We start from the raw sequence: 18837 nt of genomic DNA, 5'->3' as shown, positions 1-18837 counted from the left end.
TTATGAGTTGCCATGTGGGTGCTGGGAACTGAACCAGGTCTTCTGCAAGAGTAATACACGCTCCACTGCTGAACCATCTCTCCAGCCCAAGTTGCTTTAAAGACACTGATTGAAAAGGTAGTGGGGAGTGAGTATCTAATAATAACTATCTCCCCAAGGATGGAGCTCACCAATAATATAGCAAGCTTCGCTTAATTCTTAGATATTAATTGAAAATACTATGTAACTTAAATCTAAACAGGAAAAGCAATTTATGGCTAGAGGTCAAATCAATCCACTCCCCATGTCAGTTTCCAGCTCTGTAATTGTGTGTGTCGATGTGGGACCACAAGGATGCCTAAGGGGTGAGAGCAGATGTTGTGTAAGATCTAGGTATTGGTCAGTGACGTTGTTCCTGTAGTCAGATCCCAGCTATAGCCACTGGGTAAGCATCCTCTAACTTTTACGATTTTTCTTGTCACTGTTGTTTGTTTGTGAGACAGTCCCATGTAGCCTAGCTGGCTTCAAACCAGCTGAGGCTGACCTTGAATTCCTCGGTCCTTCTGCCTCTACCTCCCAGGTGCTTGGACTGTAGGCATTGTTTTCCCCACCACAGCCAGTTTATGTGGTTCTAGGCCTCATGCATGCTAGACAAGCACTCTCCCAACGGGGCTACCTTCCTAGGGTTCTAAAGGAGAGGACCATACAGTTGGCTGCAGGGAACAAAAAAGCAAGGCTGGAACCTCTCAGGGGATAGATTCAGTGTCTACATGCATGGTCATCCTGAGACATGCATTGCATGCTCAGTGAAGGACTATGGTGACTTCAGAACTAAGCCTTTCAGCAAGGCTTGGGAGGGCACAGACTTGCCCCTGAATGCTTATGAAGTTTTGCACAGGACCATGTTAAAATATCTTTGAGGAATTGGGGCAGGGGTCTAATATATAGAATGATTCCTATGCAACATGTGGGCCTGAGTTCAAACCCTTAGCACCAATGTAAAAGCCAGGCTGCATGTGCCTATAATCCTGGCGCTGGGAAGTGGAGGCAGGTGGATCCTGGGACCTTGCTGGCCAGCCAGCTTAGTCAAAAGTTCACTTCCGGTGGAATGAGAGATCCTGTCTCAAGGGAATAAGAGCGATAGAGGCCAGCTGGCATCCTCCTCTGACCTCCAAATGCACTTGAATGGGTGCGTACACACGAACATCCACATCCACATATGTGCACACGTGTACACACAAACATCCACATATGTGCACACGTACACACAAACATCCACATCCACTTATGTGCACACGCGTACACTCAAACATCCACATCCACATATGTGCACACGCGTACACACAAACATCCACATCCACATATGTGCACACGCGTACACACGAACATCCACATCCACTTATGTGCACACGCGTACACACGAACATCCACATCCACATATGTGCACACGCGTACACATGAACATCCACATCCACATATGGGCATGTGCACATATACCACACATACACACCCCATAAAATCTCTTTTGAAATATCAAAAATAACAACAAAGAGCAAAATGATAAAGGCTTTAAGGAAAGAATAAGAAACAGCATGGCCTATACGCAACAGGAATCATTGTCGTACACACACACGCATTTTCTCCTTTTTAAATTTTAAAAATTAAAAAAAATTAAATTTTAAAAATTGTATTTATTTGCATGTGCTGTGTCACGGCACATGCACGGAGGTGAGAGGACTCCTGGGAGCCAGTTCTCTCCTCTGCCGTGCGGGTCTCAGGGATGGAACTCTGTAAGCTCTTTTACTGGCCGCACCGTCTCACCGGCTCTTCTTTCTACAGTTCCTGAGGCCAGGAGAAAACACAGAGCTCCTTGTCCTGGGTCTGGAGGCTTCTTAAGATGCACACGGGCATGGTAAGCTCTACCCTGGTCTCCAGATTGCAAAATGCAATGACCTCTCTGTATTGATAAATTCTTTGCAAATGCCCTTTATTCTGGGAAATGGGGAGTGGGGAGGACTCAGCAAAAGAGGTCATTTCCAATAAAAATTTAAATAAGAAATGATGCATCTCTCTCACGCTTGTTCTACGAAGGACCAACCGGGCCTTCCTACATTTTGAACTGCCAGCTAATGTTCAGGCAGACTGAAAATTACCAACAAGGCTTTGTTAAGTAGGGCATACTAAGAGTAGGAAGAAATTCAGTCGTTCAGTTCCTAACTGATGCCTATAGTTTTAATGCCGATGCACAGGAGAGACCACAAGTGGGTTTCTGTCTTTTATTTGTTTATTATTTATTTTTTGTGACAGGGTTTCTCTGTGGAGCCCTGGCTGTCCTGAAACTCACTATGTAGACCATGCTGGCTTCAAACTCAAGAGATGCTCCTGCCTCTTGAGTGCTGGGATTAAAAGCACGCACCACCACTGTCCGGCCACAAGCAGATTTTCAAGGCTCTGCTTTCAGTCAACATGATCAATACACGCATTTAACAAATGCTTATTTAATGCTTAATAAGCACCAAGTGCTAGTTTGAGTTCTTCATAAATGGTAACTCAATAACTGTAAACAAAGGGCCATTAACCATCTTTGTTCTCCAGATCAGGACATCGGGAGACCAGGAGACATTAACTTGTACAATGCACGGTCTGCGAAGGCGGGGCTGATGCTCACACTTGGGCAGCATGCCTCGGCTCCACTCCTAACTACTACACCGAGCTGACAGTCAGCTGTTAAGTGGGTGTCTGCTGTGTGATGAGAGCTGTGTGGGTCTTCGGGCAGCCACAGACCAAACATAAACCATGGTCTCTGGCCCTCAGAGTCTGCAACCTGGCTGAGAGGGAAAGCTAACTCAGGAAGCAATCTCAAAGCCCAGGATGAGGAGGCTGGGACAGACTTTACTGTAGGAAGTGTGACACTGGGGTACCGAGGAAGGGTGCCACAGATGGGCTGGGAACAGCCTGGCCACGAGGAGTGGACAGCTAGGATATGGTCGGATGTAAGGTACTTGGACTGAAGATCTAGAAACCTAAGCTCAAGGCTTTGGATAATGGAAGCAACAGCAGTAGTTGAAGCTGGGATGTGGTCAAGGCAGCGGAGGGGCTGCTACTGAGATGACTTTTGATTTAAAGAAAATGTATTTATTTGGGGCTGGAGAGATGGCTCAGTGGTAAAATGCACTGATCACCTTTGCAGAGGACGGGAATTCTGTTCCCAGCGCTCACATGGTGGATCACGACCATCTGCAACCCTAGATCCAGGGGATCCAGTGACTTCCTCGGGCACCAGCCATGCATATGGCGCCCAAAAAACATACAGGCAAAATCCTCACACATAAAACCATAAATAAATCTGCACTTGATCTTAGTCAAAAAAGCCAAAAAGCAATGAATGAATAAATCTAATTTAAAATTTTTGAAATGTGCGGGGCGGTGGTGGTGCACACCTTTAATCCCAGCACTTGGGAGGAAGAGGCAGGTGGATCTCTGTGAGTTTGAGGCCAGCCTGGTCTTCAAGAGCTAGTTCCAGGACAGCTAGGGCTGTTATACAGAGAAACCCTGCCTCAAAAACCAAAAACCTATAAAACCAAAAGCCAAAACTTTTGGAAACGTGTTTGTACCATCTTATTTATCTATTTCTGTGTGTTGTATGCATGTGTACATAAGTATGTGTGCCAGCGCGCTCATCCGTGTGGAGGCCGGAAGTTGATGAGGAGTGTCTTTCTTCATTGCTCATTGCTTCATTTTTTTTGAGACAGGGTCTCTTACTGACCCTGGAGGAACCTGGAACATGCTGTTTGGATAGACTGGCTGGCCAGCAACCTCTCAGGGTCCATGTGACCAAGCCCAGCGCTGGGGTGACAGATGTGTGCTGCTAGGCCTAGGTTTCGTGTGGGTGTTGAGGATCAAATTCAGGCCTTCATACTTTCAGCCACCAAGTTGTCTCTCTTGCCCAGGGGAAGAATCTGTTAACAAAACCGGCAAGTGGAGGCAGAAGGACAACAGAATGGCTGATTGTGTATGGAATGCCTTGTGGTGGGAAAAATTATGACTGAACTCACAGTGACGCGCACACACGCTTCTGTGGAGAAGGAAAGGACCCAGTGAAGTGGACGGCAAGCACACTGTCGTCCAGAAAGGAAGCCAACTCTTTAAGTGGACCCCAGATAACTCAGTGAACCCATCCCAGGTCAGAGCTTATGATGGGAGAGATTCTGGCCAGGATTTGATGACAGAAGGGGATATGAGACGAAAGTGGCTTTGAAGACTGGTGGGGCGCGAGACAAGGCATTGTGGGCAGCCGCTGAGGAGCTGAGATCGGCCTTCAGCAAAGAGCCAACAAGGACACGGACCTCAGCCTTCTCCAGCAGCAATGATAGGAATTCTACCAATAGCACAAGAGCACCCTAAACTCCAGTGACACCTTGATGATAGCTTGTGGAACTGTGGGTGGCAGAGGACCTGTGCCCACATCTCCAACCTACTAAACAGCTAATAAATGGCTATTGTAAATTACGACGAATACAGTAATTAGTTACATAGAAAATTAACATACTCCTTGCAAGTGGGCTAAGTACCACTGAGGAGTGGGGTGGGGGAGAATTTCTTCCAGGTGCCTCATAAGGCAGAGCTGTACCATGACGTGCTCCTAGAACGCTCCCAGTTCGAATGTGGGTGACCTGGACAGCAAAGAAGAAAGAGGGGCAGAGCTACGCTGATTCCAACCAGCAGAGCCAGGCTACAGAGGTGGCAGGCAGCCAGGAGGGCTGCACGGTAAGGCAGCAGCTGAACCAGGAAAACGAGCTGAGAAGTAAGGGATGATGCCCAAGGAAGGCTGGTCAAACTGCCAGTGTGGCAGAGCCAGAGACACAGGCAGCAAGGGTATCCAGAAGAGAAGAGGGGCCGGAGAGACAGCTCAGCGGTCAAGCTTAGCTCGCGCACTAACAGAGGATTGCATTTGGTCCCACATCCAGCAGCTTACAACCACCTGTCTGTAACTCCAGCTCAGGGATCCTGTGCTCTCTTTTGACATCATGAGCAACACACACATGTGCACACACATACACAGACACACATATACAAATAACATACAATAAATCTTTAAAGAAAAGATTGTGGGCTGGGGAGATGGCTCAGAGGTTAAGAGGTCCTTCCAGAGGTCTATATGAGTTCGGGGGCCGGCCTGTTTTCCGGGGGGGTTTCCGGGGCGGTTGGGCTTTTTCCCCGGGGAACCCTTTTTTCGAAAACCCAAAAAGTTTCTTTTCAGGGGGGCAACTTTCGGGGGCAAACCCGCCTTGGCCATTGGGGCATTGGTTCCTTAGGACGGATGCTGGCAAGGTTGAACACCTAAGGGAATTCACTTATGCATTAGAGCCTGGCATATCTCAGGACCCTGCCAGACAGGCTCCTCTGTAGTGGAAGACGGAAGGGGAGGGCGAGGGCCCTCCAGTAGGGGCAGAATGTCAGTTCATTTCAGTTTGTGCCCCTTAACAGCCCCAAGCCTGTTTCGTACCTGACACTCTTCTCCCATAGGCTGACCATAAAAACCTTGATGCTGACGTTTTTCATGCTGTGGGAGAATGCTCACTCATATTGGTTTAATAAAATGCTGATTGGCCAGCAGCCAGGCAGGAGGTATAGGCACAGTGACCAGACTAAGAGAATTCTGGGAATAAGAAAGGCAGAGACTCAGTTGTCATCCAGAAGCAGAGGAAGCAAGATGAGAATGCCTTACTGAGAAAAGTTACCAAGTTACATGGCTAAACATAGATAAGAATTATGGGTTAATTTAAGTTGTAAGAGGTAGTTAGTAATAAGCCTGAACAATAAGCCAAACTGTTCACAATTAATATAAACCTCTGTGTGTTTATTTGGGACTGAATGGCTGTGGAACCGGGAGGGACAGAAACTTCTATTTATAGGAGATGGTCTCTGTGACTGGGCAGCCCTCGGCACAGGAAGGAGGCTGTCTCTGGGACCTCCAAGAAGTCAGTCAGTCTCAGTCAGTATTCTTTTTGATGACTACTCTAGCCAGCTGCCCACTTCTCTATGATGACTTCTGCAGGGGACACAAAGAAAGGTAGAATATGGTGCCAGGGGGGCTCAGAAAGTATAGGGGTGGCAGGCTTTAGGGTTTGGGAGTCTGCGTCTAGGAGCCTGGAATGTGAGTGGAAAATCAGATGCAAATAAGATTGGCAGGCAGGCTGTGCTGTCAAATGGAACTCAGCTGCCAGCCTTGGCACTTAAGGCAAGGGCCAGTCAGTTGGGCATCATAGCACAGCCAAGGCACAGCCCCATTCCAAACAACAGCCTTCCTGCCACGGGTTAGAATCACAGGGATGAGGGAGGGGCAGACCTGATTTAATTTGTCTGGCATCTGTTAAAAATTCCCCAAGTGGTTCTAATGCAAGTTGCTTCCAAGGACTGACAACCATCAGCCTGCCTAGGCCGTGGTTCTTAGAATAGTTTTTGGAGGAGGCCTGAGAGGCACACAGGAAGCTTCTGACAGTGGTGCATGTCTGCCCATCTACCAGAATGTTAGTGAAGAGGCTGGTGCCTATGACTTTAAAAATGGATTTTGAACTGGAGAGTTAAGAGCATTGGCTGCTCTTCCAAAGGACCCAGGCTCAATTTCCAGTACCCACATGGCAGCTCACAACCATTTTCAACTTCAGTTCTAGAGGACCCCCCCAGGCATACACATAGGCAACACACACACACAGAGACACCATGAGCAAACTTTCATTTTTTAAATAAAATAACTGATACTGATTATCTCAGCAGGTCGTGAGAACAACTGATTGACAGCAGCCAAGTGCCCACGCGCATGTTCTTGGTGGCACAATATGAGGTGCTCACAAAGAGGACAACCCTACTCTTAGCCAATACAATTGGATGTTTCTTTCCCTACATCTGCCTCCCCACGGTGGGAAACAGTCTTCAGGAATGGGATCTGGATTACTGCAAGTGGTTGGTCCTGCTGGAGGGGGAGCTTGTAGGTTGGAGTGGTGTGGGGAGGTGGTGCCTGGGACAGAAGATCAAGTGATGGGGCTGAGAGCTGGGGAGCAAGGCAGAGCCAGCCGCTGGCTCGCTACAGTGCCAGGGAGAATTCCCCTCAGACCCAGCACAATGTGGACTCAGATGCTACTGGCAGTGTCAGCCTTTCAACTGCTTTTCTCTCCCAGGCCTGTTGGCTGGTCTCCAAACATCGAGCATGCAAACTCTGAGGAGGACATGCACGGGGAATGCAGGGTTCAAGACCCAAGGGTCTGCCAGACAGTCAGGGAAGAGATGCAACTTGATCCTTCCTGCTCTGTGGGCCAATCACACAGGAGCTCTTCCTCCGGACTGTGATTCTATTATACACCCACATCCTTAGAGTCAATTAATCTTTCCTGGTGTGAGCTAAGCAGATCGGTGGCCATTTATTCAGAGTGTATAGCCTTTGCATGAAGACCAAGTTGTCATAATTAAACCCACAGGCTCCCGGACAGTCAGAGTCAACAGGGAAGTAGTTCTTCTACTAGGGACTAGTTGAGACAGGGAATCAGAATGTTTGCTATTAGGAGCGGCAGCTGGACGGGAGATGTGGGGGTCAGTGAAGGAGAAGGCATGGAAGAAGTCTCTTCATGGGAGACTTGAGGAAGAACTTCTGAAGAGGTCAGGGCCTTTGTTACCTAAATGGTGGACAATAGGAAGGCTGGGGCACAGAAGCTTGTTTAGGAGATAAATGTAAAAAACTTTTATTTAGAAGACAGCGAGATGGGTCAGGAGGGGAAGGTGTTTGGCATGCAAACCTGGCAACGTAAATTTGATCCCTGGAACCCATTTAATAGAACCAATTACACAAAGTTGTTCTCTTACCTCTACACACACACAACACACACACACACACAAAACACACACACACAACACACACACACATACATTTAGATGTCCCTGTCACCAGGAACTAAAATGGCTTGGGGAAGGGGTGTCTACGATTTAAATTCCCAACAATGCAATACACAGAGTGGGGGGTGTCTACATCAGCCCACACCTGCAGAACAGTGGCCTTTAATCCCACAGGAGCCTTTGGATGTTCTTTGGCATTTTCTGTCCTAATGGAAAAGCAGCCTGGAAAAGATCAAGGTTCCCTTCCACCTGGCACAGACAGCCGTGCACAGAACTTTTAATCATCTATAGAGAGCTGCAGGCTCTCAGGGGAAAACTTGTCACTCCTGGCTAATGAGGCCCTGGCCATAGTCAGTGTGGAAAAGAGGACAGAGAAGGCCACTCTGACCTCTGCGAGGCCGGTGGAAAGCACAGTGACAGGGTGGCATCCAGCTCAGGATCAAAGGTCTCCCCAGAGCAGAGGCAGCAACCCGCAACTATAATCTTTGGTTCAAGGCCTGAGCATCCTACAGAACGGGCTCTAAGACTGACTGGAGTGGTTATCAGTAATGTCGGTGTTATTCACTGTGCCTTCCACACTGCCTGCTAGGGCTGGAGTTGGCCTAACCAGTTTGGAAGCTACTGGACAGAATCTACAAGTGCCGAGCATGTCAGTGACATATACCATGGCCTGGCAGTTACATTCCCAGGGACATGCACAGCACTGTGTACACACATGCTTGCCAAAAGACACAGACACATCCATAGCAACCATACTGTAGGACCTGGTGTTCACTGACAGTATTGCGGATAAGTTCCATGTGGAATGCCACAAAGTCAGGACACTCAACAGACTATGGCATGCAGCAAGTTGCAGTAAGATTTGAGTGAAAGAACTACTGGATGTCATTTACATAAAGAATCTTAGGTAAATACTCAAAACCAATCTATTAAAGATATACTAAAAACCACTGACTCGGATGCTTTGGTTTTATTTATTTATTTATTTATTTATTATTTTAAGACATTTTCTATGTATCCCTGACTGACTCAATTCTGTGCAGTCCAGGATGGCCTCAAATTTGCAAAAATCCTCCCATATTAGTGCCTCAAATTAGGGGATTACAGATGTGTCCCTTTGTATACTATACATAGTAAAGTATATGATTTGTGAATACCTGTTACATTAAAAAAATCTGTTGAATTTAAAGTCAGGATAGAGGTTACCCTTGATGGAGACTGAGCAGGGAAAAAGAGTCAGTGACAAGAGCAAGTTCAGGTGTGAAGACTCTGGGTGACAGAGAACGCCTATGTGTGTGCACTGTACCTTAATAAAATTGGCAATGAAAATAAACACAAACAGCCAGGAGGTGGTGGCACACCCCTTTAATCCCAGCACTCAGGAGGCAGAGACAGGCAGATCTCTATGAGTTCAAGGCCAGCCTGGTCTACAAAGAAAGTTCCAGGACAGCCAGAGCTACACAGAGAAACCTGCCTTGAAAAACTGAAAAGAAAGAAAACAACCACAAACAAAATAGGCCTGGCCTTAGTGCTCAGGGTGATGATCAGATACGCTTACTGACTTTAAGAAAAGTCCCAAGTGCCCCCACAGCACCCGGGAAAGGATCCCAGGTTTATAAGGATGAGGTTTCCTATCTCACCACCTGCAGAATGCACAAAGTTCTCAGAGAAGGCAGAGCGTCTGCTGCCTTTTCTTCCCCAGGCTGAGGCAGGCCTCAGAGCCAGGGAGCATCTTACCTCAGCACAAAGGCTGGGCTGTGACTCTTGTGATGTGCCACAACGTGGTCCTCCAAGCATCTGTTCTGCAGCCTCTGGGTTCGAAAGTGGGCATGTCTTCACCTGAAGGAAGACCTCTAGGCCATCTGCCTTGGGTAGACAAGCCCATATAGGGATGTTTGCCAGAGCCCAGTCCTTCCTGTCCCTAAAGCCCCACCCAGAATCCAGGGTGGGCTTGGGGGACCTGTCAGTCGCTGCTTACCATCGAGAACACCTGAGCCCTCAGAAAACGAATCTCACAGGGGGAGTCCTGAGCTTGGGGGATTCAGGGAGGCTGCAGGCCCGTGTGGGACACAGAAACTGCAGAATCCCTTTCGCTCAGGCAGCTCTCGTTAGAGGTGAGTCCTCCCAGGTCAGACCTCCACGGGATGGCTGCCATGGCAGGGGGCTTGTGTTCCAGGAATTTGATGCAACTTTGGATTTTAAAACAACTTCATTGTGAATGTGACACCTGCTACAGACCCATATCAATAAGCAATGTTCACTTACTCCTGGGCAAATATCTGCAGGTACATGCACTAGTATCAGTCAGCACAGGCCATGGGGGAGCACAGGAGTGTGGCCAGGCCCTGTCCTCCACCAGACCACGATCTGGTGTCCAGAGAGAGGCTGGAACGTGACAGACAGTTCATTAAGAAGATAAGGAAGAGCAGCAATAATCAGAGCCCCATCCTCTTGTGGGTTTGATTTTTTTTTTATATTTTTATTTTTTGCACAACCCAGTTTTCTTTGGACTTAACCTGTCTCACAAGTCTGGATTTCTGTGGTTTGTGTTGGGAACAGACAGTAGCTCATCTCTAGCTCTCCAGGTGACGAACTGTGTCTGAGATACTCATAAAGAAAAGAGAACCCACTACTACTGTCCAAGTTGACTCAAAGAATAATAAACTTGAGAGGCTGAGGCAGGAGGATTGTCTTGATTTAGAGGCCAGCTTAAGCTACACAGTGAGAACCTGTTTCAAAAAACAAAAAGAAGCAGGGCATGGGGGCGCCCTTTAATCCCAGTACTCGGGAGGCAGAGGCAGGTGGATCTCTGTGAGTTCAAGACCAGCCTGGTAAACACTGAGTTCCAGGCTAGCCAGGGTTACATATTAAGACACTGTCTCAAAAACAAACAGACTAGAAGAGGATTCCAGAAGATCGCTTTCTGCTGTTTGTAACAATTAGAGGTAAGTTTACCATCTGCCACAGACACTGGCAACTTAATCTAGCTTACCATGCACAGACAGATCTACCAAACCAACATGCACAGCAACAAACACTAGCTGATCATCATCTTTTTCCTAGGTCTGTGTTACAGGACGTAACATATCAAAGTCAAGTCAGCTCCTGTGTGATTCAGTTATCAAAACAGACCTAAATGCTTCCTTTTAAATGACCCAGGATCTTTAGCTGAAACCCCTAATCCAACTGCCTCATCGACCCCTAGAGAAACTCTTTCTTTTGAAGATTTATTTATTATGTGTATGTGTTCTGCCTGCAGGCCAGAAGAGGGCACCAGATCACATTATAGATGGCTGTGAGCCACAATGCGGTTGCTGGGAATTGAACTCAGAACCTCTGGAAGAGCAGCCTGTGCTCTTAACCTCTGAGGGATCTCTCTCCAGCCCTTGTAGTGGCACTGGGAAGTATTGGTTCACGTGGGTCTCCTCTGGAGCAGTCCCAGAAACAGGATAAAGCAACAAAGAGCAAGTCACTTTGCACACCAAAGAGCATTCATTACCTTGGTCCCATGGTAGAAGTCGTCCACACACGTGGCATTCATGAAGGTCTGGTGGAAGTGGGTGCTGGTGTCAATGCCTCCAGGGATCACCAGCTTCCCGGTGGCGTCGATCACCTTGGCCCCTCCGGGGATCATGAGCTCGCGGCCCACCTGCTGGATGATGCCGTTCTCGATGTAAACGTCCGCCTCGTGGGTGCAGTCATCATTCACCACCTTCCCCCCCTTGATGAGAATCCGTACGCTGGCTGAGTTGGCGAGCATGTTCCTAGGGAAGGTAAGTGCAATCTGGTTAGGGCCACTGCGTTTGGTGACAGTTCGTCATCACCGAAGCCCACACCCTCCTCTCAGAGCTCAATTTCGTAGCCAGGGAATAGAGATGGGTAGCCTGAAAAAAGAACTAGTCCTGCAGGAAGTTCCGATCACAAGCCTTTCCCTGTTCTCATAGTGGGTTTTTATTGGGACTCGTGACACAATGGACTGGGGACCACAGAAACATCACTTTTAGGTGTGTACAAGGACACAGGCATGGATGTAAACACATGTGGAGGTCAGAGGTCATCAACCGTGGGTGTTACACCTCAGGAGTTGCTCACTGTCTTTTCTTTCTAAAAAACAATCTTTTTTAGGCGTATGAATATTTTCCCTACATATATGTATGTGCACCAAGTGTGTGTCTGGTGCCCAAGGAGGTCAGAAGAGGGTTGTAGGCTCTCATGGAACTCATGGAACTGATAAACACTATGGCCAAAAAGCAACTTGGGGAGGAAATGGTTTGTTTCAGCTTCCAGGTTATAGTCCACCATGAAGGGAAGCCAAGGCCGGAGCTCCAGGCAAGAACCCGGAGGCAAGAGCTGAAGCAGAGGGCATGGAGAAGCACCACGAACTGGCCAGCTCTGCCTCCTTCCTTATACAGCCCAAACCCACTTGCCCAGAGGCAGTACCACACAAGATGGACTGGACCCTCCTACACAACTGGCAATTCAGAAAACGTCCCAGAGACATGCTCATGTGCCAATCCGACGGAGGCAACCCCTCAGTTGAAGGCCCCTCTTTCCAGGTATGTCAAGCAGACCAGTGAAGCTCACCCTGACAACATGCGGAACCAGTGACTAAGTGATGAAAGACCTCAGCTACTAACAGCACGCGGGGTAAGCAATGTGGCTCAAAGCATGACCGGCAGGCTGGTACCAGAAGTTTCTGGAACATCTGGTAATCTTGGACACCAGATCATGGTAACACAGCAAAGTACTGTGAATGTGGTCAAGGAAGCTACAGATTTTCTCTCCCATCCTCCTCGCTTCATTTTGCCTGCGAGTGAGCAAGTTCAGGTCTTGGGATCTGGGGAAGAAACATCTCTTGCAAGAAGACTCACCAGCCACCTGGAGTGTCCAGCTTGCTCCCCTGTGTACGGTTGGTTAGAGCAGAGATCTCGCATTTCTGCCAACTGCCTAGGCCAGCACACGTGAAAACAACCCCAAGAGAACTTCCAGCGCCCTCCAAGACCAGCCACCAGGTGCGAATGAAATGTTGGGGGACAGCTGTGGCAATCAGGAGCTGTTGCCCAGGGGAGTGCCGGGACACACCACAGGTGACTGAGAGTGACAGCTGTGCTCCTACAACATTCCCTGCAAAGGTATCATTCTGACCCTGGGGGAGAAGGGGCCTTGCTCCCCAGTGTGGGAGGCACTGGCAAACAGGCTGTGGAAGGGAGTTGAAATAGAGAAGCTGGGAAGATGGGGAGAAGCCTGTTGTTGTCTGAGGCCAAACACACTGCATGGACTCTTTTGCCCCACAGTTAAGTGGAGTCTTAACTTTATAACAATCTGAAACGGAGTTGGTTCTTAGGTAATGGGGAAAACTACTCAGGCCAAATTCTTTCTTTTGCCTTCCTCCCTTCTTTCTCATTACAACATCAAGCCCAGCTGTAATGAAGAAGGGGCAGGCCCAGTTTTGATGACAAGATAATGATGGGGGCAGGGCAGAGGGGAGGAGGTGCAGGCACATAACCCTTGCCTTTCCAAGCATATTCCTGTTTCAGAGGACAATGCTGGTTTGCCTCGGTGCTCACAGCGCATGTGTGTGGGGCAGGAAACCTTACGGGGGATTCTGCTCTGAGCTCTGCCACTGGAATCAGAAGTCAGGAGCACTGTCTCCCATGGAAACAGCAGCAGTGACTGTCAGTACAGTAACATCACGAGCCCATCACCTCTGAACAGCGCTGTGAAGAGCGAGCACAGCACGAAGTGTTGGCCTGAGCTGAACAGGAGGAAACAGGAATTTGGAAAGGACAGGCAATGGGTGGGGACCTGTTAAAGATCACACACTGGGTGGGGGCAGGGATGTACTTCAGATCAGGATTGGCAAGGGAAGTTAGTAGTGGGAACTCAGAGCTGGAAGCCCAGGTGACTACGATACTCGTCATACGTCCAGTAGTTCCAAATGTCATATAGCAAACTTGTGTTGCTTTTATAATCTGAACATTCATATGTTTGCTTGTTTGGGCTTTTGTTGTTGTTTTGAGAAAGGGTCTCTCTATGTAACTCTGGCTGAATGGGAACTTCCTTGTAGACCAGGCTGGCCTTGAACTCTCAGAGATCCATTTACTGCTGCCTCCAGAGACTAAAGGTTTGCACCAATGTGTCCAACTGATGTTTGAAAGCCTCCCCCCTGCTCCTCTCCCCACAAAAGAGAGCCAGGCGTGAGTAAGCTGATCCAGGCCAGCTGGTGGGATTCAGATGTGCCATCCTTTCTCACAGGAGCCATGCTGTTCACAGGGCTCCAGCGCTCCCTCCCCTTCTCTCTGGGCTGCCACCATCTAAACAAGTGTTTTCCCCCTACTTCCCAGCTGGAAATCCATGAAAGCAAATGCAGCCCTGACAGTTCCCCTGGAAAAGAGCAGGCAATCCTACACTTGCCCTGGTCTGGGAGACACCATTCCTACAGGGCTGGGCCAGCCTTAGGTAGTCAGGCTGGATGGCACTTAGACCCACTGAGGAGAAATTCCTTCACTCTTTATTTAGCCATAGGAGGAGGGAGCTGTGACCGACACTTACTGCCCACCATCAACATCTGCACCCAGACCAGGGATTTGTACCCACACCACCGGAAGGCCTTGCCACTTCCGTGAGCCTGGCTGTCCTGGGGTCAACAACACGCATTTACTCAGGATTTCATCTCCCCACCCCCCATGTCTCCCCACCCTCCAGTGTATATGCCGAAGCCGTATCCCCCGGGGCAGATGGCCCTATCTGGAGATGAATCTTTAAAGTTAGATGAGGTTATAAATAGGATGAGGAACCCTGACCCGATGGGATTTGTGCCCTTGTAAGAGAAGAGACCAGATGGTCTTTTTTTTTTCTTTTTCTTCTAAGAATGTTAAAAAATAAAGATGGGAAGCCATTGAGAAGGTAGCCACCCACCAGTAGGACAGGCCCTCCCCAAATTAAACTTCCAGTCTCGGAACTGGAAGCAAGCTAATAAGCTTTCATTGTTTACTCCGCCCACTCTGTGACATCGTTACAGCATCCTTGGCATACAAATACAAACAATCACAGTCTTAAGCCATGCTACCAATATGGAAGAGGGATGACCTAGCCCCCAGATCTACAGCTTCCCAGTGGAGCCACTTAGGTATTAACCACAGCCTAGCCTTGAGGCGGGATGGGACCCAGTGCCCAGAGCCTAGTCCTGACTTGGGTTCTAGCTGCAGGAGGCATAGTGGATGGTTATCCTGGAAAACCCTCAACCTGCTCTGCCTTGTTCAGATAATGCCAAGGCAAGGCTGTTTAATACATCCCCTGCTCAAACATCTGGAGGTTATGTCTTTAAATGCAACACTGTAATCATTTGTAGCTTCCTTTTTTTTTTTTTTTTCTGGACACAACTGTGGAAAAGACCCAGGGCCAGCTCTGAGGAAATCAAGCCTACTGTGTGAGGGACACACAGGTACCCACCTCACAGTGGGAAAGTAAAGAGATAAACACTGACAGATACTGGTTTAAACTGGGTTCCTTTGCAGTCTACCAGACCAGAGCTGGCAAGGGTGAAGACCCGCTGTTCAGTGATGGCTGGAGAGTCTTGTGACGTCAGTATTCTGCCACAGGTTTCTCCATTTTCCAGTCTGTGCCACCAAGATGCCAAGCCCGTCTACTTCCCCTGCTGTTGGCTGTTGACATTCATTAGGTTTCTCACCTCCCCCGTAACCTCATTAGCACCTGTTCCTACAGCTTGCCCTGCTCAGCTCTTTAACTAAACAAAAGGAGCATGTTCCTGGCATTTCTCCACAGCTCTGCCAGCCGGCTGCCTGTGGAAGGGTTTGGGACAGAACACAGTCGGCGTGATCCGCTGGTCTTCTTTGGAGAGTCCCCCAAAGGTTTGAAGGCAATTGTAATATAGCTCTTTAGTGCCATTAATGCCCCCTGGCTAATCTGTCCCTCTGCTCTGGTGCAGCCAGCTGATCCAGGCAGCACTGTAGACAGAAGGTTCCGATCAAAACACAGAAACTGTATGGAATGTTAGGATTGATTTTTACCAGATCACCCCGTTTATTCCCCAATCACACCGCAACGGCACAGACAGAGCCTGTATCTGGCTGACAGGTTCATTACACACTATAGAGTGCATGCCATGTCTCCTTCCTAAGCTTGAAACCTGGATCCCGGGGGCTAGGGATGGCACTCAGAGGTGGAGCCCTGGGAGGTAATGAGGTTAAAGGTGAAACCCTTATGATGGAATTAGTATGTTTACTAGAAGAAACAGGAGTGTGATATCCTGTTCTCACTCTCTTCCCCGTGAGGATACAACATAAATGCACTCCTCACCTCAAAAGCCAGGAACGGAGCTCTCATCAAAAACCAAATCAGTGGATACCTTGACCTCAGCACTCCAGGCTTCAGAACTGTCAAATCACCAGCTCCATGCATTTTCGTCTGACAGTGTGAATAGACTAAACACCACACTGGACAGAAATGAGCATTATAGTTAAATCACCACTAAGGGACAAGTGGGCCTTGAAATAATTGGCACCTCATTTAGATGTGTCTGGCTATATACATTTAACAGCAACAAAAATTTTAATCAGATGGTTATTTGTCTATGCAGGCAAAAGAATTCAGAACACATGTCTGTCTCAGGCAGAACTGATAAAAATGCCAGATAGTTAAAGCCGTTAGAATAACGCATGGCATTCCAGAACTACACCTGTCATCGGTTTGGTGTGACTCTGCCTCTAGTCTCTAGGCCTTTCTCAACAAAGGACTCTCCAGGAGGGACAGGGTAGTATCCCTCTGCAAACTGAGGCATCTGAAAAATTCTAAAAGTTATTCAGAAGCAGTGAGGCCTTCAACGGCAAGCTGGTGCATCTCTTGATGTGCCAAGCTTTATCTAACTGCACACAGCTTGCATTCCCAGATTTCCTGATTTTGTAGCCTGGCTTCTGCATTTCCTCAGTCAGACCCGGGTTAGTGCTGCTAAGGGGACAGGTCATGCTGGGATCCAGGCGTTCTGGGCCGAAGGCAACCCTGAGCAGGAAGAGGGGGCCTTCAGAGCCAGCCTCTTCGGGATCAAAATGGCAACAATTACCGCTATCCAGCAACAGTCTTGCTGAACAGAAGCCCCTCCCACCTCGTGGAAACCGCAGGTGGGCGTTCCTGATGCAGAACCCGCCCTGGGCGCTTCGTGCTGACAGAGACAGTCAGGGTTAAGGCAGCAGCCATGAACTGCACGCACCCCGAACTCCTAGAAAGCCGCAGTGTTCTGCCAAGGAAATGTCGACCCCAAGTCTGCATTCTGGAACTGTCTGCTTCTGTCATCACCTTTCCAGTTCCCCGTGCCTGTGGGGAGGTGCCAGACAAAGGGAGCCTGCAGTCTGTCCCTCACAGCTGTCCCCAGAGCCTCTCCCCCCCCCCCCCCCGCAGCAGATCTGCTGGAGGCTGCAGGGGCACATGGGTGCAACGGGGCTCCTTCCTGCACAAGGCATTTGTTTTTAAGACACGGATTCTTTTTTTCTTTTTTTGGTTTTTGGATTTTGGTGACACGGCTTCTCTGCAGCTTTGGGATAGATTCCTATTTTTAACAGGCACTGCTTGGCTCACATTTCCTCTTTTGAGAGATTCCACACAAAAATGTGTGGGGACTTTTTTCCTCCCTTGGGAACCCTGCCCACTCTGGGGTGTGTCTCTTTCACTTGATTTCTCCACTTTCCTGTGATGATTCTTAATAAAGCCTGCTTCTGTTCTGCGAAAAGAGGAGAAAGAGAAGGGGGGGGGTCGATGGGGGTGGGGAGAGAGTGAATGTGGCTTGCCATATAACATGCCTCTAAGACATTAAGAAAAAAAAGAAAGAAAGAAGGAAGGAAGGAAAGACAGAAAGGCAAGAAGGTCCTGTGACATTTAGGCTAACCTACTGTTAGGGGGGGCGATCCAGGGGTGAGGGAAGCTGGTGCAAGTCTAAGCCGAAGCCGGCATGAGCAGGCTTGAGTGGGCCATTGAGATGTTACCACTGGCCACGGGATCAAAGGCCAGCACTTGCAGCTGTTCCAGAATACCACGAACAGAAAACCTGCAGCTATTTCTCCCCTCTAATCAGCAGCAGAGATGGCATTTAACAGCTTTCTCTATGGGAGAGCCATCCTGGGAGAGCCACGCCCAAAGGGTGTGAGAATGGGGGGAGGGGGGTGCGGCTCAGCTTGCCTAGACCCTGACACTGAAAAACCAAAGAAGAAGAAGAAGGGCGTCCTGGGAGAGCTGACACAGCACCCTGGAACCATCCAGAAAATGATCTCTCTTTTGAGTTGAAACCATAAAAACAAATCAAAGCTTTAACAGATTGTGAAAACCAGAGAGTAACTTTGGGGCAAGTGGGGAATGCTGGGTTTAAGTTAATAAATTTAAAATGTTAAATTATTTTACATGTGTGGGTGTTTTGCTCACTTGCATGTCTATGCATTATGGGCACGACTGGGGCCTATGAACACTAGAACAAGGCACCAGATACCCTGGAACTGGAGTTACAGATGGTTGTGATCGGACCTGTGGATGCTGGGATCTGAACCTGGGTCCTTTGGAAGAGCAGCCAGAGCTCCTAACAAGTGAACCATCTCTCCAGCCCCATTTTTAAGTAAATTGATTTCTAAATTTAGAAAGCACAAAATAGTACTTAACTATAAAACAGTAAAATTTTTATAATTCTTAATAATTTTAATCAACAATGGAGTAATTTTAAATGGTATTTATGGGGTTGGGGGTATAGCTCAGTGGTAGAACATGCATTTAACATGTGGGAGACCTTGGATTCAATCTCCAGTATTAAGCTATAACCATGTAAAATAATTAAAGTATGACAGACAAGTAAGGCATACAGGTAATGACAGGAGGAGCTGTAAGTTCAGCACTGTCATCAGCCAAGTCCTTTCAGAGGTAAGTGCTCCTTAGTGTCAGTGACAACTAGGTGACCACAGGAGGAGGAGGAGGAGG

General features: G+C 48.3%; 1 protein-coding gene across 1 annotated transcript in view; it reads right to left on the bottom strand.

Annotated features, from left to right (window-relative positions):
* The window catches only part of Dpysl5 (dihydropyrimidinase like 5), an 83011-nt gene that overhangs the window by 40003 nt on the left and 24171 nt on the right, over nt 1-18837 (bottom strand). The window contains exon 2 of the mRNA XM_005371336.2: nt 11366-11630. Within this exon, the coding sequence (XP_005371393.1) occupies nt 11366-11626 (261 nt within the window). The 5' untranslated portion in view covers nt 11627-11630. The remainder of the gene's footprint in view (nt 1-11365; nt 11631-18837) is intronic.

This window comes from Microtus ochrogaster, unplaced genomic scaffold (genome assembly GCF_000317375.1).
Source record: "Microtus ochrogaster isolate Prairie Vole_2 unplaced genomic scaffold, MicOch1.0 UNK106, whole genome shotgun sequence".
NCBI lineage: Eukaryota > Metazoa > Chordata > Mammalia > Rodentia > Cricetidae > Microtus > Microtus ochrogaster.
Note: the sequence above shows the minus strand (reverse complement) of the source record. Positions and strands in the feature narration are given on the sequence as shown.